The sequence below is a fragment of the Callorhinus ursinus genome, unplaced genomic scaffold, assembly GCF_003265705.2.
Source record: "Callorhinus ursinus isolate GAN/ISIS: 27379988/994484 unplaced genomic scaffold, GSC_fseal_2.0 scaffold30, whole genome shotgun sequence".
Taxonomy (NCBI): Eukaryota; Metazoa; Chordata; class Mammalia; order Carnivora; family Otariidae; genus Callorhinus; species Callorhinus ursinus.
The window spans coordinates 19,869,513-19,890,984 of NW_027397092.1; the positions used below are offsets into that span (position 1 = coordinate 19,869,513).

The following is a 21,472-nucleotide window of genomic DNA, read 5'->3' on the forward strand; positions in this document are numbered from 1 at the left end:
TTGGGAGATTTTTGATGACTGCTTCAATTTCCTTAGTGGCTAGAGGTCTGTTCAGGTTTTCTGTTTCTTCCTGGTTCAATTTTGGGGGTTGATACATCTCTAGGAATGCACCCATTTCTTCCAGGTTATCTAATTTGCTGGCATACAGTTGCTCATAATATGTTCTTAGAATTGTTTGTATTTCTTTGGTGTTGGTTGTGATCTCTCCTCTTTCCTTCATGATTTTGTTGATTTGGGTTATTTCTCTCTTCTTTTTGATAAGTCTGGCCAGGGGTTTATCAATCCTGTTAATTCTTTCAAAGAACCAGCTCCTGGTTTCGTTGATCTGTTCTACTGTTCTTTTGGTTTCTAGTTCATTGATTTCTGCTCTGATCATTATTATTTCTCTTCTCCTCCTGGGTTTAGGCTTCATTTGCTCTTTTTTCTCCAGCTCCTTTAGGTGTAGGGTTAGGTTGTGTATTTGAGACCTTTCTAGTTTCTTGAGAAAGGCTTGTATTGCTATATACTTTCCTCTCAGGACTGCCTTTGCTGTATCCCAAAGATCTTGAACAGTTGTGTTTTCATTTTCATTGGTTTCCGTGAATTTTTTTAATTCTTCTTTAATTTCCTGGTTGACCCATTGATTCTTTAGTAGGATGCTCTTTAGCCTCCATGTATTTGAGTTCTTTCCGACTTTCCTCTTGTGGTTGAGTTCTAGTTTCAACGCATTGTGGTCTGAAAATATGCAGGGAATAATCCCAATCTTTTGGTACCGGTTGAGACCTGATTTGTGACCTAGGATGTGATCAGTTCTGGAGAATATTCCATGGGCACTAGAGAAGAATGTGTATTCCGTTGCTTTGGGATGGAATGTTCTGAATATGTCTGTGAAGTCCATTTGGTCCAGTGTGTCATTTAAAGTCCTTATTTCCTTGTTGATCTTTTGCTTAGATGATCTGTCCATTTCAGTCAGGGGGGTGTTAAAGTCCCCCACTATTATTGTATTGTTGTCAATGTGTTTCTTTGCTTTTGTTATTAATTGCCTTATATAACTGGCTGCTCCCATGTTCGGGGCATAGATATTTACAATTGTTAGATCTTCTTGTTGGATAGACCCTTTAAATAGGATATAGTGTCCTTCCTCATCTCTTATTACAGTCTTTGTTTTAAAATCTAATTGGTCTGATGTAAGGATTGCCACCCCAGCTTTCTTTTGGTGTCCATTAGCATGGTAAATGGTTTTCCACCCCCTCACATTCAATGTGGGAGTGTCTTTGGGTCTAAAATGAGTCTCTTGCCGACAGCATATGGATGGGTCTTGTTTTTTAATCCAATCTGATAGCCTGTGTCTTTTGATTGGGGCATTGAGCCCTTTTACATTCAGGGTAACTATTGAAAGATACGAATTTAGTGTCATTGTATTGCCTGTAAGGGTGACTCTTACTGTCTATTGTCTGTGTTCCTTTCTGGTCTATGTTGCTTTTAGGCTCCCTCTTTGCTTAGAGGACCCCTTTCAATATTTCTTGGAGGGCTGGTGTCGTGTTTGCAAATTCCTTTAGTTTTTGTTTGTCCTGGAACCTTTTTATCTCTCCTTCTATTTTCAATGACAGCCTAGCTGGATATAGTATTCTTCGCTGCATATTTTTCTTGTTTAGTGCTCTGAAGATATCTTGCCAGTCCTTTCTGGCCCACCAGTTCTCTGTGGATAGGTCTGTTGCCAATCTAATGTTTCTACCATTATAGGTTACATATCTCTTCTCCCGAGCTGCTTTCAAGATTTTCTCTTTGTCTCTGAGATTCGTAAGTTTTACTATTAGATGTTGGGGTGTTGACCTATTTTTATTGATTTTGAGAGGGGTTCTCTGGGCCTCCTGGATTTTGATGCCTGTTTCCTTCCCCACATTAGGGAAGTTCTCTGCTGTAATTTGCTCCACTATACCTTCTGCCCCTCTCTCTCTTTCTTCTTCTTCTGGGATCCCAATTATTCTAATCTTGTTTCGTCTTACCGTATCGCTTATCTCTCGAATTCTGCCCTTGTGATCCAGTAGTTGTTTATCTCTTTTTCTCAGCCTCTTTATTTTCCATCATTTGGTCTTCTATATCGGTAATTCTCTCTTCTGCCTCATTTATCCTAGCAGTTAGTGCCCCCATTTTTGATTGTACCTCATTAATAGCCTTTTTGATTTCAACTTGAAAATGACAATAGATTTTCGTTCTTTTATTTCTCCAGGAAGGGTTTCTCTAATAACTTCATTCTTTTTTCAAGCCCAGCCAGTATCTTTAAAATCATGGTTCTGAACTCTAGGTCCGACATCGTACTAATGTCCGTATTGAGTAGGTCCCTGGCTGACGGTACTACCTCTTGTTCTTTTTGCTGAGGTAATTTTTTCCGTCTTGTCATTTTGTCCAGAGGAGAACAGATGAATGAGAGAACAGAATGCTAACAGGTTAACAATGTCCCCAGCAAATATACTGTATACAAATCAGAAAAGACCTGAAACCAGGGGAAAAGAAAGGGAAGGAAAGCAAAAAGAAAGAAAAAAAAAGAAAAAGATAAAAACAAAAACAGAACAAAACAAGAAAGACAGAATATGATCAAATATGAGCAGGCTAGTGCATAGATCAGTGCCACACACTAGATGTTGGGTGTATTTTGGTCTGTTAGAAGAAAGTGCCTCCTAAAATTTAAAAGAAAGAAAGACTTGTATATGTACAAAATAAGGGTTGACACAATGAAGAGATGGAATATGACTGTAAAGATGAAAATTATAAAAGATTTTATAAAAGGAATTGATAAGTTGTTTGAAAAAAGAAAGAAGATTTAAAAAAAGAATAAATAAGGGAGAGAATGTGATCAGGCAGGAGACTAGAACAAAACCATACACTAGTGATTTAGGGTATATTTTGAAATGTTAGAAGAAACTGTATCTCAAAATTTTAAAGAGAGAACAACTTATATATACATGCCAAAAATAAGGCTAACTACTATGAATGGATAGAATAGGACTCTAAAAATGAAAAATAAAAATTTTTTTATAAAAGGATTGATAACATGTTGCTTGAAAAAGAGAAAAAGAAAAATTGAAAAAATAAAAGTTAAAAAAAATTAACTTTGAAAGACTAATGAATCATTGTAAAAAAAAAAGCCATGAATTCTCTGTGCAGTATTCCCCTAGCGCTGGAGTTCTCCCTTTTTCCTTGATTGGTAAACTTGGTCTTGGCTTGCTGGCTGTTCCTGCTGATCTTCTGGGGGAGGGTCTTGTTGCCGTGGTTCCCAAATGTCTTTGTCGGAGGCGGAATTGCCCCCGCCCTTGCCGGTCCGGGCTAAGCAATCTGCTCGGGTTTGCTCTCAGGAGCTTTTGTTCCCTGCAAGCTCTCAGTGCACCTTTGGAGGACGAGAGTGAAAATGGTGGCCTCCCAATCTCCTCCCGGAGGAGCCGAGAACTCGGGACCCCTCTCCTCAGTGCGCCCCCAGAGAAAAGCAGTCAGTCACTCCCGTCTCCCTGGTCTCTGGCCGCACTCAGTGCTCACCCGGCCTGTGACCGAGCGTTTCTATCTCTGGCACCCGACCCCGTGTGGAATCTCCAAACCCAGCAGATCCCTGCGGTGCACTCCCGCGCCACTCCTCCCGGAGGAGGAATGGAAGTCTCCCCGGATCTTCTGCTTTTTGGGTCCCTGCTGGAGGAGCGGAGGCCCGACTGTGCCGCGGATCACGGTGTATGGCAACCGTGAGCTGAGAGCACGCTCCTTGGCCCCATCTCTGCAGCCGGCTTCCCCGCTCCGATACCTGGGAGCTGTGCTGCACTCAGGCCCCCCTGTCTTTCTGTGACCCCCAGAGGGTCCTGAGACCACACTGTCCCGCGAGGGTTCCACCCCCCGCTTAGCCCCTGGAGCGAGGTCCCTCAGCGGAGCCGACTTCTAAAAGTTCCGATTTTGTGCTCCGCGGCTCTATCACTTGCCAGAAGCGGCTGACGGAGGCCCCCTGCCCCGCCGTCTATCCTCCCGAATATCGCCTCGGATTCACTTCTCCGCAAGTCCTACCTTCCAGTAAGTGGTCGCTTCTCTGTTCAGAGAGTTGTTGCTACTCTCTTCTTCGATCTCCTGTTGAGTTCGTAGGTGTTCAGAATGGTTTGATCCCTATTCAGCTGAATTCTTGAGACCAAACGAAATCCAGGTCTCCTACTCCTCCGCCATCTTGCTCTGCCAGTTTTCTCTAGTTTCAATCCTATTTTGTGTGTTTTCTCTGTTTTATTTTGACAGAGAGGTGACAAAAGGGACATTAGAGTTAAACTGCAGCGCCTTGAATTGCCGGTTGACAATATGTCCTTTGCCTTGAGTAGAGGCCGAGCTCTTTTTCTTTTCTCTGAACCAAAATTGTCTTTTTAGCTTTGCTTAGCAATTTTTTTCTTGACAAGCTTCTGCTCATTTTTGGCTCTAGCTTTCCTGACGCTATTCTTATAACTGCTTGCAACTCATTTGTATATGTCTTGGGTTGTGGGCCCCTCCCTGTTCCATCTTTTTATATAAGCTTCTTTATATTCTGAGCCCTTAGGACTTCTCTTTATGGGTCCACATTGTTTTATTTTTTTATGTTCCTCCTTATCTGAATTCTTTGCAATTGAATAATCAAAACTGAGTCTTAAAAGTTAACCAGTTATTTTGTACTGCTTACGTAGGCCACATAGCCACTTTTGAGGGTTTTTTGGACATTTTTAATTTCTGCCTTTTTTGAAAGGAAATTTGAGGGTTCTTGACTTTTCTTTCTGATTTCAGCCCCAAGAAAGATAATCTACCAGCGCTGGGTGAAAAATTTACATGTGTCCTTCCCATCCATTACATCCATTATGAATTGTTCAGTTTTACAATAAGAAGAGTTTGGCTGGTCATTTATTTTGTGTATGTATCTTTTTCCATCGGCACTTCTGGCATTTAACATTAGAATGTATACCACCTTTTACCCAGAGTTCATGCTCACTTAGTTGTGTTTTTTTTCCTTTTGTGTCTTTTCTTTTTTTTAAACAGACTCTGTTTTTTATATGAGTTTTAGGTTCACAGCAAATAAGAGTGGAAAGTACAGAGATTTCCCACACACCCCTGCCTCCACACATGTACTCAGCTACCAAAACCCTATACTGGTACATTTATTACAGTCTTACCTATCTTGACATTATCATTATCACCCCAAATCGATGGTTCACATTAGGTTTCATTTTTGGTGTTGTACGTTTTGTGGATTGGAACAAATGAATAATGACAGGTATGTACCTCTCTAGTACTGGTAGTATACAGAAGTATATCTACAGTATACAGAATAATTTCGCTGCCCTAAAAATCCTGTGTGCTCTGCCTGTTCATTCCTCACTCCTTCTAACCTGGAACCACTGATACTTTTACTGACTCCATAGTTTTGCCTTTTCCAGAATGGCATCTAGTTAGAATCATACAGTATGTAGCCTTGTCAGATTGGTTTCTTTCACTTAGTAACATGCATTTAAGTTCCCTCATCCCTTTTCATGCCTTGATAGCTCATTTCTTTGTAGAGCTGAATTAGTCCATCAACTGGAAATTATCACAGTTTATCCATTCACCTGCAAAAGGACATCTTGGTTGCTTTCAAGACTTTTGGCAGTCATGGGTAAAACTGCTATAAACATCTGTGTGTAGGTTTTATGTGGACATAATTTTTTACCTCCTTTTTGTAAATACTGAGGAGCATGTTTGTGGATAATATGGTAAGAGTATGTTAAGTTTTGTAAGAAACCACCAAACTGTCTTCCAAAGTAGCTGTACCATTTTATATTCCCACTAGCAGTGAATGAGAATTCCTATTGTTGCACATCCTCACCAATTTTTGGTGTTTTCACACTTTTGGATTTTGGCCATTCTTATGGGTGTATAGTGGTATTTTATTGCTATCTTAATTTGTATTTACCAATGACACATGATGTGGAGCATGTTTTTATATGCTTATTTGTTATGTATATATCTTCTTTGATGAGCTGGCTGGTTATGTCTTTGACCCATTTTTTAAATTGGGTTACTTATTTTCTTGTTGAATTTTAAGAGTTCTTTGTATATTTTGGATAATAGTCCTTTACCAGGTATGTCTTTTGTACATATTTTCTCCCAGGCTGTGGCTTGTCTTGTTATTCTGTTGATAGTGTCTTTTGCAGAGCAGAAACTTTGAATTTTTAATAAAGTCTGGCCTATCAGTTCTTTCATGGTTCATGCCTTGATGTTGTATCTAGAAAGTCATTACCATATTCATGGGTTATCTAGATTTTCTGCTATGTTATCTTCTAGAACCTCTTACGGTTTTGTGTTGTACATTTAGGTCTTTGACTTTGAGGTAGTTTTTGTGAAGGGTGTGACGTCTGTGTGTAGATTAATTTTTTTGCCTGTGGTTGTTCTTGTAGTATTTGTTGAAAAGACTATCTTTTCTCCATTATTGCCTTTGTTCCTTCATCAGAAATTGGTTAACTGTATTTATATGGGTCTTTTTCTGGGCTCTCTCTTCTGTTCCTTTGATCTGTTTGTTCTTTTGCCAGTACCATACTGTCTTGATAACTGTAGCTTTATGGTAAGTTGAATAGTGTCAGTCTTCTGATTTTGTTCTTCTTCAGTATTGTGTTAGGTGTTCTGGGTCTTTTGCTGCCCCAAATAAACTTTAGGATCGGTTTGTTGATACTCACAAAATGATTTGCTGGGATTTTGATTGGGGTTGCATTGATACCTATAGATCATGTTGGGAAGAACTGACTTCATGGCAGTATTAAGGCTTCCTTTCCATGAACATGGGCTCTCTCTGCATTTATTTAGTTCCTTTTTGATGTCTATCTTTAGGGCTTTATAGTTTCTTCATATAGGTCTTGTACCTATTTGGATTTTTACCTAAGTATTTGTTCTTTTGAATGCTAATATAAATGGTCATGAATTTTTATTTTCAAATTTCACATGGTCATTGCTGGTATATAGCAAAGTGATTGACTTTGTATATTAACCTTGCATCTTGCAACCTTGCTGTAATAGCTTAATTAGTTCCAGGAGTTCTTTTTTTTTTTTTTCATTTTTTTTCAGGTTTTTTATGTAGACAGCCATGTCATTTGTGAACAAAGATGATTGTATTTCTTCCTTTCCAATTTGTATACCTTCTATTACCCTTTCTCTTAACTGTATTAGCTAGGACTTCTAGTACAGTGTTGGAAAAGGAATGGTGAGAACATACTTAACTTGTTACTGATCTTGGCAGGAAATCTTCTAGTTCCTCACCATTAAGTATGAAGTTAGGTATAAGTTTCCTGTAAATGTTCTTTATCAAATTGTAGGAGTTACCCTCTATTCCTAGCTTGCTTGGTTTTTTAGTTCATATTTTTGCTTAGAATAATTTTACAAATGCTGGTATAATTAAGTATTTCAGGTTGCTGATACAGAGGCTTGTTTTACAAATTTAAACCTTGATTAGACTGTGCTAGAAAAACAATTTAAAATGTGAAAACACACCTGTTGAAAAACTTTGGGACACAGCAAAAGTAGTTCTAAGAGGGAAGTTTATAGTGGTGCAGGCCTACTTCAAGAAACAAGAAAAAACTGAAATAAACAATCTAACCTTACACCTAAAGGATCTAGTAAAAGAAGAACAAACACAACTCAGCGTTAGTAGAAGGAAGGAAATAATAAAGATCAGAGTGAAAATAAATGAAATAGAGACTTAAAAAGCAATAGGAAAGATCATTGAAACCAAGAGTTGGTTCTTTGAAAAGATAAGTGAAATTGACAAACGCTTGGACTCATCAAGAAAAAAAGAGAAAAGGCCCAAATAAAATCAGAAACAAGAGAGAAGAGCTCAAACCATAGAAATAAAAAGGAATATAAGAGACTATGAAAAATGGTATGCCAACAGATTGGACAATGTTTCCAAAACTAAATCAGGAGGAAGTAGAAAATCTGAACAAACTGATTACTAGTAATGAAATTGAATCAGTAATCAAAAAACTCCCCCAACAAGCAAAAGCTCAAGGCCAGATGGCTTCAGAGGTGAATTCTATCAAACATTTAACGAAGAGTTCATATCTATTTTTCTCAAACTGTTACAAAAATAGAAGAGGAAGGAAAGCTTCCAGATTAATTCTGCAAGGCCAGCCTTTCCCTTACACCAAAACCAGATCGAGACACCACAAAAAAGACGACTATGGGTCAGTATCCCTGATGAACTTAGATGCACAAATCCTAAACAAAATATTAACAAACCAAATTGAACAGTAAGTTAAAAGGATCATTCACCACACAATCAAGTGGGATTTATTCCACGGGTGCAAGGGTGGTTTAGTATCTAAATCAACCAGTGTGATATATTACATTAGTAACTTATGAAGGATAAAAATGGTAATAATCATCTCAGTAGATACAGAAGCATTTGACAGAAATCATTATCTGTTTATGATAAAAACTCTCAACAAAGTGGATTTAGAGGAAACATACCTCAATATAGTAAAGACGATACATATGACAAACCCACAACTAATATCATACTCAATGGTGAAAAGCTCAGGAACAAGATAAGGATGGCCATTCTTGCCACTTATTTGTATTCAACATAGTACTGAAGTCCTAACTGCAGCAATCAGACAAGAAAAAGAAATAAAAGGCACCCATATTGGAAAGGAAGAAGTAAAACTATCATTATTTGCAAATTACGTGGTGTGTGTGTGTGTGTGTGTGTGTGTGTGTGTGTATAATCCTGAAGACTGCACCAAAAAAACTACTAGAACTAAGAAAGGAAATCAGTAAAGTTGCAGGATCAACTTTAGATCAATTGAACAGGATAGAGCGCCCAGAAATAAGCTCACACTTAATATGGTCAGTTAATCTGCGACACGGGAGGCAAGAATATACAGTGGGGAAAAGACAGTCTCTTCAGTAAATGCTGTTGGGGAAACTGGGCAGCTGCATGTGAACAAATGAAACTGGACCACTTTCTTACACCACACACTAAAAAAACTCAGACTAAGGACCTAATTGTGAGACCTGAAACCATAAAACTTCTCGAAAAACATAGGGCAGTGATCACTTGGACATCAGCCTTAACAACATATTTATGGGATATGTCTCCTCAGGCAAGGAAAATAGACAAAAGTTAACTATTAGGACTACAAAATAAAAAGCTTTGTAACAGTTAAGGAAACCTTCAACAAAAGGAAAAAGCAGTCTGCTGGATGTAAGAAGATATTTATAAATGTTATATCTGATGAGTAATATCCAAAATAAATAAAAGAACTTACACAACTCAACACCAAGAAAAAAACCCAAACCAAACAAACAATTTGGTTAGAAAAATGGGCAGAGAATCTGAATAGGCCTTTTTCCGAAGAAGACATACAGATGGCCAACTGACATATGAAAAGATGTTCAGCATCATTAATCATCAGGGAAATGCAATTCAAATCACAGTGAGATGCCACCTCACACCAGTCTGAATGGCTAGTATCAGAAGGACAAATAAGTATTGACAAGGATGTGGAGAAAAGAGAATTCTTGTGCACTGTTTGTGGTAGTATATGTTGGTGCAGCCACTGTGGAAAACAGTATGCAGATTTCCAAGAAAATTAAAAATAGAAATACCATATTATCCAGGAATTCCACTACTGGGTATTTACCCAGAGAAAGCAAAAACACTAATTTTTTTTTTCCAAAAACACTAATTTGAAAAGATATGTGCACCCCTGTGTTTGTTGTAGCATTATTTACAATAGCCAAGATATGGGAGTAAGCTAAGTATCCATCAATAGATATAAGTGATATATATAAGACAATGGAATATTATCCATCAATAGATATAAGGAGGTATATACACAATGGAATATTATTCAATGATAAAAACGAATGAGATCTTGCCATTTTCCAACAAGATGGATGGACCTAGAGGGTATTATACTAAATGAAATAAGTCAGACAAAGAAAGACAAATACCATATGATTTCACACATATGTGGAATCTAAAAAACAAAGCAAATGAAAAAATAATAAACCACAAACAGACTCATAAATACAGAGAACAAGCTGGTGGTTGCTGGAGGGGGCTGGTGTACAAAACAGGAGAAGAGGATTAAAAGATTCAAAATTCCAGTTACACATTAAATAAGTTTTGGAGATGAAAAGTACAGCAGAGAATAATATAATAATATTGCATAGTGTTGTTTGGTAGATGGCAACTACGTTTATCGTGGTGAGCACTGAGTAATATACAGGATTATCTAGTCGCTGTGTTGTACACCTGAAACCATTATGGTATTGTGTGTCAACTCTACTTCAATAATAAAAAATTTAGAAGAAAAATAAAATAAATGTGATACTGCCTATCCTTGTATTTGGATAAGTTTTAAAATATTCATTTTCAAGACATACTGTTTTTCTTTTTTTTTGTAAGGTAATAGACTCAAAGCCAGGGAGGACAGTGATACTTAAGTGAAATATCTGAAAATATTTTTCATAGAGTGCTTGTGTTGGCTTAAAGGAAACAAAGAATCTGGGGTTTCTAATTCACTCATTAATCGTTTTTTTGTCTGGTTTGTTTACAGACGTTCAGCCTGTTGCCTATGAAGAGCCGAAACATTGGTGTTCAATTGTCTACTATGAATTAAACAATCGTGTTGGGGAGGCTTTTCATGCATCTTCTACTAGCGTGTTAGTAGATGGATTCACAGACCCTTCAAATAACAAAAGTAGATTCTGCTTGGGGTTGTTGTCAAATGTTAATCGTAATTCAACAATTGAAAACACTAGGCGACATATCGGAAAAGGTAATTTTGTCATTTCCCTGCGTTCAGTTGAAGTCAGTCATTTGTTGTGCTCACTGTGTACTGTGAGTTGTGTAAGGCGCTGGAGTATACCGCGAGCCTGAGGCGTGGGCTGTGCCCTCAAGTTGCAGATGCTAGAGAATGTATTAAGTCAAGACCTAATCAGGCCTCTTTTCCTTATCGTGCTTAGTTTTTCGTCATAGTACTTAGGATCTGAAATCATACTATTTCTATATCTATTTTTTGAGTGTCTTCCTGACTGGAATATAAGCTTTACAGAAATTTGCTTTGTTCACAGCATTATTTTCAGTTAGAACAGTGCCAGGCTCATAGTAAGTACACGGCAAATATTTGTGGAATATATGAATGCTGGTGAAGGATTAGAATTTTTTAATTACGGTATTTTGAGTTGAGGTGCCTTGTAAGAATTTCTGTTATGTTGGAGGAGCTGGGTTACAGGTAAGAAGTCCAGTTTGAATGATAACAAGTTTCCGGTGGCTTCACCACCACCCCTCTGCCTTTTAAATTCAGGTAACTAGGTTTTATTTATATTTCATCTCACAAGACAGTTGCCACAACAAACAAACTTCTCCCACCTCGGTGGAATGTCCGAGTCTCATGCATCAAGTGGTCAGGAAGGAAGCCTATCCCAGGTAGAGTGTATTGCCTGTCTTGTGAGTTCAGTTTTTACCACTAGCTCTGTTTTGCTTCTTGGACTTGAAGGAAGTCTTAGTCCAAGTTAGAACCAAAGGTACACTTACACCCTTTACCTATAAAAGGTAAACTATACTTGTACCTACAAAAGGTATAATTATAATTGTAATCTCATTTCTTATAGAAGAGATTCAGCAAAATACTATGGCCAAAAATAAGTTGACAAGAAAGCTTCCATTCTCTTTTGACTGTTGCCAACGTGGCATTGATTTTGTAGGTGAAATGCCTCACTTCTGTGTATTGGTTTTCCCACTACCGTAGGATGATTTAAGAAAAATCCACCTGTGGAATTCTTAAATTCTAGACTGTTTTCCCATTTTTCCTAGTATCCAGTTCTGGGATCCCTTCCTCCATGGGTCATTTTATTTGCTCAGAAACAAAACATAGTTTTTCGTATCATAGCCTAATATAAGTCTTTGACTCACATGTGTATGAGGTATGAGTGTACAAGGATGGTCTTTTTAGCATTGTTTGTGGTGGTGAAAAGTTGGAAATAACTTCAGCTTTAGCTATATAATTTGAAGTTTTAATATTGAAAGTATATTCACATTATTTACATATATATTTTTAAAATACCAAAACCATTCTTTTCAAGGGAAGTAAAATAAATCTGCCATTTAAAATCTCTTCTTGTGACCTGAAATTACATATGTGACTTAGGGTCTTTTTTTTTTTTCTCTAAAGATTTTATTTATTTATTTGAGAGAGAGAGAGCACACTCAGAGGGAGAAACAGTCTCCCCACTGAGCAGGGAGCCCAATGTGGGACTCGATCCCGGGACTCCAGGATCATGACCTGAGCCGAAGGCGGTCGCTTAACTAACTGAGCCACCCAGGCGCCCTACTTAAGGGTCTTTTTTAATGCTCCTGTACTCTCCATTAGTAAAAAAGAATGCAGAGCATTTTGCCAATTGACTCTTTGTGATAGTTAAATTAACTTAGCACCAAATGTTCCTTTGAAAGGACTCATCATAGGTGTTTTTTTTCTTTTTGTCTTTGCTTTCTCTCATAGAGATAATAAATGATTGTTGGCAAAGAGAAAAGAACTTAAGAACTGATAAACCTAATAAGCTGCCAACCTGAGGCTTACATTTTAGTTATTTAAGGACCATTGTAGACCTCTTGATTATCTTCGGCAGTGTAAGGCCCTCTAGTGGTAGCTTCTGTCTACAGACTGTTGGTCGTTTGCTGTAGGTTAGCGGGTATTCTTGATTGCACTCTAGACAACCGCTTTGGTTTCGTTATGCTGCGGTATATTAAGGTGAGTCTTGTAATGCTCGTCTTTTTAAGGTGTTCACCTGTACTATGTTGGTGGAGAAGTGTATGCAGAGTGCCTCAGTGACAGCAGCATATTTGTTCAGAGTAGGAACTGCAACTTCCATCATGGCTTTCATCCTACCACTGTCTGTAAGATTCCCAGCAGTTGCAGCCTCAAAATTTTTAACAACCAAGAGTTTGCTCAGCTTCTGGCTCAATCTGTCAACCATGGATTTGAGGCAGTGTATGAGCTCACCAAAATGTGTACCATTCGAATGAGTTTTGTCAAGGTGAGTGGGTTGTAACCTGTAGCTTAATTTCAGTCACTGTAAATATGTATATTATATTTCTATAGGTTATGATTTTAAAATGTCTTTGTGAAATGAAAGTCAGTATTTACTTTTGACCTGACTTAATAGGTTTTTAAATGATATTCTTGAGTTTTAAAGCTTTAAAACCACACGGTAGGTCTAAGTTTTAATTTTATAATCCAGACATAAAATGCATGATACTGATTTTGATACTGAATAGGGGCTGAGTTTATAAAGAGCTTCGGTTAAAGACTGAATTGCTAGAAAGCATTTAATATTAAAATTGCTTTTGAAGTTCCTTAGCTTCGGCAGTTTCAATTATTGTTAGATCCCACTGGAGTGACTTAAAAAATTCTTTAGAAGACTAAAATTAGCTTCCTTGCATTTAACCTCTGTTATTAAGGATTTGCAGAGTTGAAAGAACTTTTCAAATTTATCACTTGCTCTTGGCCTGATTTTACTGGCCTACCGAAGATGATGGTTTGTGAGTAAAATTAGGGAAGAATTTTAGTGACACATATAAGCATCCTGTACTCTATCCACTCGGTCCTTAAGGTTTTAACCAAAGAAGAACAATTGTGAAATGCTCCGAGTGGGCTTCTTCTTTTTGACATTCAGACCCACAGTTCAGTGTTGCCTTGCTGCTTTGCTGTCGGTCTTTTCTATGCATCAGTTTATCAGTAGCCCCAAAGGCATTCCCCCTCCATAGAAACCTAACTTTTTTTTGAAGATTTTATTTATTTATTTGATTGAAAGAGAGAGAGTGTGTGGGGGTGGAGGGAGCAGAGGGAGAGTGAGAAGCAGACTCCCCGCTGAGCAGGGAGCCTGACTATGCAGGGATACAGGGCAGGGATGCGGGGCTCAATCCCAGGACTCTTACCAACTGTGCCATCCAGGTGCCCCAGAAACATAACTTTTATGTGTTTAATCTCTACTCCCCATCTCCTCCTCCCAAGCCTCATTTTCCTGGGCCAGCACTACTGTAAGCTGTAAAGCAGAGAGCTTGGTGAATCCAGGCAAATAAAAGTGAAAAAAATTTTAATCTTTATCTAGAATTTTAGGCTAAAGTGTTCTAGTGTAATTCATCCCAGCTACTTTAATTACAGTTGTGTGCATTGATCAGATCTACAGTGTCTTACCTCAGTTAAAAAAAAAAAAAAATCCCAAACCTGAAAACCAAAACTTTTTCGCAACAAAATCTGATGTGAACTTATATGAGGCTGTTTGTGGGTTTTATTTATCCCATTAAGTGAGAATGTATCTCACTGCAGAAATAATAGTGTTTTAATTATGAGCTGTTGTACTGTATTAACTTTCTAAACTTCAAAAAGAAAAAGAATTCTGAAACATATCTTGCCCCAAGGATTTCTGTTAAGGGAATCCTATCTCTTTCAGTACTGCAACGCTGTTGCTTTTATTTTTTATTTTTTTATTTTTTAAAGATTTTATTTTTTGAGACACAGAGTGAGCGAGTGGAGGAGGGAGGGGCAGAGGGAGAAGCAGACTCTCCACTGAACAGGGAGCCCGATGCGGGGCTCAATCCCAGGACCCTGGGATCATGACCTGAGCCGAAGGCAGACGCCTAACGACTGAGTCACCCAGGCGCCCAACTCTGTTGCTTTTAATTCCATGGTGAATCCTGAGATTGGTTTTGTGTCCTCCACTGTTAAAGTATCTCTTTGTTAGTTTGTTAAAATTGTTTTAGGCTGATTGACAGTTTAAAGAGGTATTTGCTATGATATCTTTTCATTTTCTTAGGGCTGGGGAGCAGAATATCACCGGCAGGATGTTACCAGCACCCCCTGTTGGATTGAGATTCATCTTCATGGGCCTCTTCAGTGGCTGGATAAAGTCCTGACTCAGATGGGCTCCCCTCTGAACCCCATATCTTCCGTCTCATAGTGCAGAAGTAGTCTTTTCAATTATATTATTAATGGACTTGTTTTAATTTTAGGGAAACTTTCAGTACAGATACTGTGAGCTTACATGGAAAACAGATATTACAGCTTATTTTTTTTCTACATAATTGTGACCAATACATTTGTATTTTGTGATGAATCTACATTTGTTTGTTATTCATGTTCATGTGATTAACTCTCAAAAGTGTTGTGAGAAATGTAAAGTAAGTGTTGTACCCCAGTTCACAAGTTTGGCATTGATCTTAAACTGGGACATAATTTTGCCTTCTTGTCCCAACCAACTTGTTATTTGTTCAGTTTTTTTGAAAAAGTAATACATCACGTGATGACAAATTATAACAGTGTAAGAAGGTGTGCCGTGAAAAGTCTTCCCTTCTCCTCTTAACCCTACAGAAGATCTACTTTTACCAGTTTCTTTGTCCTACCAATGTGAAGAAAGTGTAATTCATTGTTTTGTAAAAGCATATGGTAGAGGCTGAAAAGAAACTATAAAAAAAAATCACCCTTTTATTTGAAGGAACACTATGCTGCACTGCTCTAACAAGTAGTGTTCAGTAAAAGCAAAGTGATAGTTTTCTAGGTGATGTCATAAAATTTACATTTAATACAGCTAAATGTTTGTCAGTCTGTTGTGACTTCACTCAGTATATCTTTTGTAAAACATTTCCTTTTTTAAAAAAAAAAATTTATTGTAAACAACAGATCTCCATTATATGTCATTTACTCAGAATCTGTCATAAGTACTACTTTATAGCTAGTGACAGTGCACGCACGGCCTTGTTCAGCTTTGCTGCTTTTGGCCAATGTTGTAAGAACTCTAATTTTGACATGCATTAATCTTTTATTTTGCACTTTGATGGGTGACAGTTTCTAGTGTAATCTTTTGTGAAACACACTCAAGTGACTTGGACTTGGATGCTCATCCTTACTTCCTTGGTACCCTTTTGTATTAACAAACACTGCAGTTTATAGATTACAGTTGTAGGAAGTTATACTTTTTCTAGCTTTTGTTGTATTTTTCAACCTAGATTATAAGACTGTTATTCTATAGCTCCAATTTAAGGTGCCTTTTTAAGTCCCTACCGCTTTATGGGTGTTATCCATGTTGGAAAATCACATACTTAATCCCATTGCTCTTACTGGCATCAGTTGCCCTGAGCAAGGAACAGACCTGTGTCCTGTAGCCAGAAGAGCCTCTTCAGTCTGGCCCCAAGTTGAGGCTACTGGTCTGGTACTTGAATGAATAAGCAGTGGTTGTGGAGATAGTTGACTTTAAAATATTCACATATCAAAGACTGCAGACTGTTCTCAGTTACCATGCATGCTGGTTTTTTCCTCTTCTTTTTTTTTTGCACCTCTGTGGTTGCTAGTCTCTCAGAGCACAGTCCTCAAGAGAGGAAAGACATGGATACTCTGAAATACCCGTTCAGTCAGTCAGTCATGCTTGAAGGCTTTGGGTAAAGAACTTTTAACCTCTTTTTCTAGAGAGCAGTCAAATGGACACTTTGTTATGGCATGAGAACAGAGACATTATTTTGAAAAAAAAAAGACTTAATTTACCTATTGGAGAAAGCTATTTTCTGGTGCCTTTTGAAAGTATATGGAGCCATGTCAGTCTTCTATTTAAAATGTCAGTTTGGTTTGACTTTCGACTTTGCCCTTTCTGCTTTTAAGAGAAGAAAAAATTGCATTTTTTGAGGAAAGGAGAATGCAGTTGGTTTTGTTCTCTGTGCCATTATTTATTGCTTTTACAAAGTGCAGCCGGTGGGTGGCTTTAGTTCTTTCAGGTGACGAGCCATATGTGTTTCAGCTTGCGGTTCTTTGCTGGGTAAAAGGATCCTTTCTGACCCTCGCCTGAGTTACACATAAGTTTTACATGACATGCATTCTTCATCTTCCAGAGTTGTGTCAGCCACATGAAAGAGAATTATTTGCTTCGTGTTCAAACGCAGCTACTTACATTATTCTTTTGCTTCCCAGGTTTATGGCACAATCTTTGGAACAAATTTATAGGAAAAAAAACCATCCAGGTTGAATGACAGATACACGTAATCAACTTCAGTGGGCTTGAACTGGTGGAAACTATTGAATTGTTTTATTGATATTTTCAATTGAGTTAAGTAAAAATTGTTTTTATTCATGTTACAGCCTTTAGAAAGTTGGCAGAGTTTTATGTGATTGGCCTTTTCTGTGTTTTCCCTAAGGAATTTTATCTCATGAAGGGCAGTACTGAAGCTCTTAACTGTTAAAAAGTTTCATGGAAAAGTATAAGCCTGTTGTATTTCCTAAAAGTGATTAACTCCCCATCCCTGGATTTTAAGTGAAAATTGTATTCTGTGTAGCTGCTTCTCTAATTCCCGAGGGTGCCCAAAATCCATGGATGGGAAATAAAAATTGCCAGTGACCAATGAAAAGAAGACACTTCTGAAAGAAACCTTTTCAGAAAATTACACTTTTAAATTTTTATTTAATCTCTAGAATGGTTTATAGTCAAATTTATGGAAACATCAACACCACTGGAACAATCACGTTTTATAGCTTGTATAACAAATTAACATATGTGAGCTGAAAAGACCAGAGTCTGGAAATAATAAAATGACAACTGGTTTGGTAAATGCAGAAAGAGAAATGGAAACAAAATTAATCTGAGTAATGAATTAATGCAACAGAAAGATGATTGGGAAAAAAATTTAAGAGTTGCATTTGATCAGCATCTCTTCATAATAAAGTATTATGGTCTTTTTGGTATTGCTTGGCTTAAGTTATGGAATGTCAACTAGTAGGCATGTTATTGATCTGAAGCTAACACTTTTTCCTTAGCGATTAAAGAAGACATCAAACAAAATGTCAAGTCATATACATCAGAATATAAATCATTTTTCACATTTTATTGTTATATAAGGAAACTGTGGTAATAGAATTGGCTGGGTTTCTGAGTTGAAATCCACAGTAAGATTACTAGGTAGTTCAGTGAGCTATATACCTCATAATACAGAAAGAGGATATAGCTACTTTATACTTTTCACAACATTTGGGAGTAAGATATCCTTTTAAGATGTAAAATGATCAATAAGTGTTCGGATCTGAAATCTCTTGTCAGGATGAGAACTGGGGCTCACATTATAAAACCCTTGAGGGTACCTGTGGGAAACAGTCCTCCTGTAATAGTATTCTGTTGAAGGAGAAGGTTTATACAAAAAATAAAATCCTACCAGTAGCAGAGAACCTCCAAAAAGTCTGATAGTACCTGTTTAAGTACTGTCCTTTACAGAGAGCATCTAATACATCAGCTTAGATCAATTTCTTTATACTCTTTGTAGTTCCTTGCTCAGTATTACTTTGGATTGTTATCACTTTCCCACTTAAAATATTTTGGTTATCTTTCATACTTATTGAAGAAGGAAGGCTCTTCTGATAATTTTGAATTCAACTTCCAGTGATGACTTCAGTTTTAGATCTGTTAATAGGGTCTGAGCCCTTCTTTGTCTTAGCAGTTAAATCCTCACTCCCTCTCTCAGATAGGAATATAGATGTGTGTCCTCATTATAGCAAGGAGCTAGATAAGCAAGGATCTTTTAAAGTGGTAGATAGAGCATGGTGGTTTCAGGCATGTTTGGTGATTTTTGTGGGAGGGAGTTTTCCTGAACATTGGTTTATGGGTGGTCTCCTGAGATACTAAGCAGGGCAGCTTCCTGGGGGTAATCTCAGGCTTGAGGCCTGTTTCCTCCAGAGCAGCACCCATTTTCCCGGGTGATGCCGGTGGGATTTGGGGAAGGTTTTCTCCTCACAGCAGATGCATGTATGGGAAGTGACAATTCAAGGCATTTCTTCTGCATAAACTGGTGCCTGCTGGACTTAGGAGAGGGGACAGTATTTATCCAACCTTTGTTCTGTTGGATTATTCCTAATAGAAGCTTCTCTTCTAAAATACAACTGTGTTACAACTGAAGTGTTAACCTGAAATTGGATGGTTTACAAAAACCAATGAGAAGGAGTTCACATAGCAAAAAAATATTTTTTTCAAATAAGAGCTTATGATACAATACTTGCTGGTAGCAGTTGCTGTAAAACAAATAATGGGATGTTTTGGTGAAAAGATGCAAGTGCAGGATTCTTCTGTCATTCATGGCAGAATGAAAAAGATCTGTGTGGTTCTTGTCCAAATAATTCAATTCTGAAAATTCTTGGAATCATCATAAACCATTGTCCTTTAAGGATTCATTTGAAGGTAGTGTTCTTAAAAAGTTCAGAATTTTGTGTATGGGTAGGTTCTTTTCCCTCAGTAAGTAGTGCCTTGTTGATACTAGCCGGTATTGACTATAATAAAACGACAGGCCAAACAATTCTACGTTCCTTACTTTTACAAGGAATTTTTTAGAATCGGATTTTTCCCTTCTCATGTCATTGGAGATGATGTTGCCTTGATTTATTCATGAAGTATTTTATGTGTAGGGACTCTTGAAGATAATAGTTGGGCAAGTGATTTTCTTCTTAATCTGGTGGGTTAAAATTGCATTTTGAAAATCACTTATTTTAAAATTGGATAGGATTGTAATCAAGAAAACTGGATGTTTGTATGTACCGGCCCATCTTCTCTTAAAAAGGTTTTGCATATGCAGATGATAAAGACCAAACCAATGGCTGCACTATAGATCTGCTTCTTATTTGTACTTGTTCTGCTTCCGTTTTTGTTGTAGAAAATGAAATTCTAGCAACATGTTTCAATTCTGTTGCCTTTTTGATACTTATAAAAATGTATTAGGTTTTACTATATTGTGCTTTTCAAAGCCATAGCTCTTAAGAACTTTGTTTTTGCATATTGTTTGCTAATACTTTATTTTAATAAATCTCGAAACCTGCTTAATGTGTGTGTGTGTACTGTCTTTTGACTTAGCGTGTTTGAGTGCAGTTATAAAAAGGGTTGAGATGACCAGTTGCTCTGACCGGCTGTGTTATATCTGTGTGTGCATGGGCAATAGAAAATGGATATACCATGCCTTTCCACTCAGCAGGTTTGCTCAAAATGATCAGTGTTTTTCCGTTCTGTTTGTAAGAGAGTTGATGTATTTTTCTTTGTTTGTTGAGTTTAATTTAGTTGTGTTGTGAAGAAGTATTTAGATCTAGTCTGGGGTATTTTTGTTTAAACACTAATTTCCCTTCTCTTGGTCTTAGCTGTAAATGAGTGGTGTTGACCTGATGATTAGGATATAGAGTAGCTCTTAGCAGAACCAGCTTTGAGTTCTGCCTGCCTCCACGGGTTCCTGGGTCTCATAGGCTCTCTTAGCTCTGTGCCCTTTGGCAAGTTGCTTAACCCCTCTGTATCTCAGTTTCCAGTCTTTCTTTTGGGGGAGATTAAATAAAGTCATACAAATAAAGTACTTAGAACAGTGCCTGGCACACAAGAACTCGTTTTTATTCTTACTATCTCTTGCATTTCTTCTGCTGCTTTGAGAGGAATTATTTCTGATGCTACTTGACTTTAGGAGATCCACCCTTGATTAGTTTTCTTCATTTTCTCCTTAAAAAAAAATTTTTTTTAAGTCACATTAGTTTTATCAGCCCCACCAAGTACATACTTTTACCACTGCTGTGTTGTGTATAGGAGAAATGCAAACTCATTCTCATTAGGAAGGGATGGTGTAAAGCTATGTGCTCCCCACTAGAAAAGGAGGAAGACCCAAACTAAACGTTTTAACCCAAAAGAATGAATATAATAAAGCTCTTACTACTCTTTTTGGAGACCAGACTTCATCAAAAGAATCCATTTCTGCAAATCAGTTCCTTCTTAACACCTTTTTATTTTAAGTGTAAGGTATTTAGTAGTGACTTCAGTGGCTGTTTTAGAAGCATATTTTAAAAAACATTTGTTCTAGCACAAGATTTCAGTCAACAGAGGTGTCGGCTTCTCTCCGATTTAAGATGATTAGTTTTCAGATTGCTGTAGCCCAAACAGTTCAAGTGATGAGGGGATTGGCCGTGACATCTGCTTCGGTTTTCTTTCAGACAAGAGACTCAGTAGTTAATGCTCCTCCACAGCACAGCAGTTTTGATGCAGCTCAGATTTTATACATATTTATAAGAAGGCTCTCGGCAGGCTAGGGCAAGCTTTTAAGAAAGTACTTCTTGAGAGCTCTGTAGTGTATAGGGTTCAATGAAGGAAGCATTTTTAAATTCCTCCATTTAACATGTTAAATATTACTGTGTTTTTGTTGAATTTGTAAGCCTATTGTTAATAAAGACTTAATTTATAAAAAAAAGGTTGTCTGTCTGACTAAATCACTTTGTGATTATAGTTTAAAGAAAGGAGGATGAGACTATAGGGAAAGTATAAGGAAGAGGTGTTGGTAGCTTCCTTAGCCATCCTTGTCTTAAAGTATGTGGGCTGGACAGCGGAAGGGGCATTTAGACTCGTATTACCCATATCGTAACAAGTGGATATGTGTAGAATTTCTGTGAGAGGCAGTCCCTGGGGCAGTGTTTTGATGGCCGGGGATGAATTT

General features: G+C 37.5%; 1 protein-coding gene across 4 annotated transcripts in view; it reads left to right on the forward strand.

Moving 5' to 3' along the window:
* Positions 1-19,831, forward strand: part of SMAD5 (SMAD family member 5) — a 57,928-nt gene extending 38,097 nt beyond the window's left edge. For all 4 annotated transcript variants that reach the window (XM_025860854.2, XM_025860853.2, XM_025860856.2 and 1 more), the window contains 3 exons: positions 10,554-10,775; positions 12,776-13,032; positions 14,812-19,831. In XM_025860854.2, the coding sequence (XP_025716639.1) occupies positions 10,554-10,775; positions 12,776-13,032; positions 14,812-14,955 (623 nt within the window). In that variant the 3' untranslated portion in view covers positions 14,956-19,831. The remainder of the gene's footprint in view (positions 1-10,553; positions 10,776-12,775; positions 13,033-14,811) is intronic.
* Positions 19,832-21,472: the final 1,641 nt, after the last annotated feature.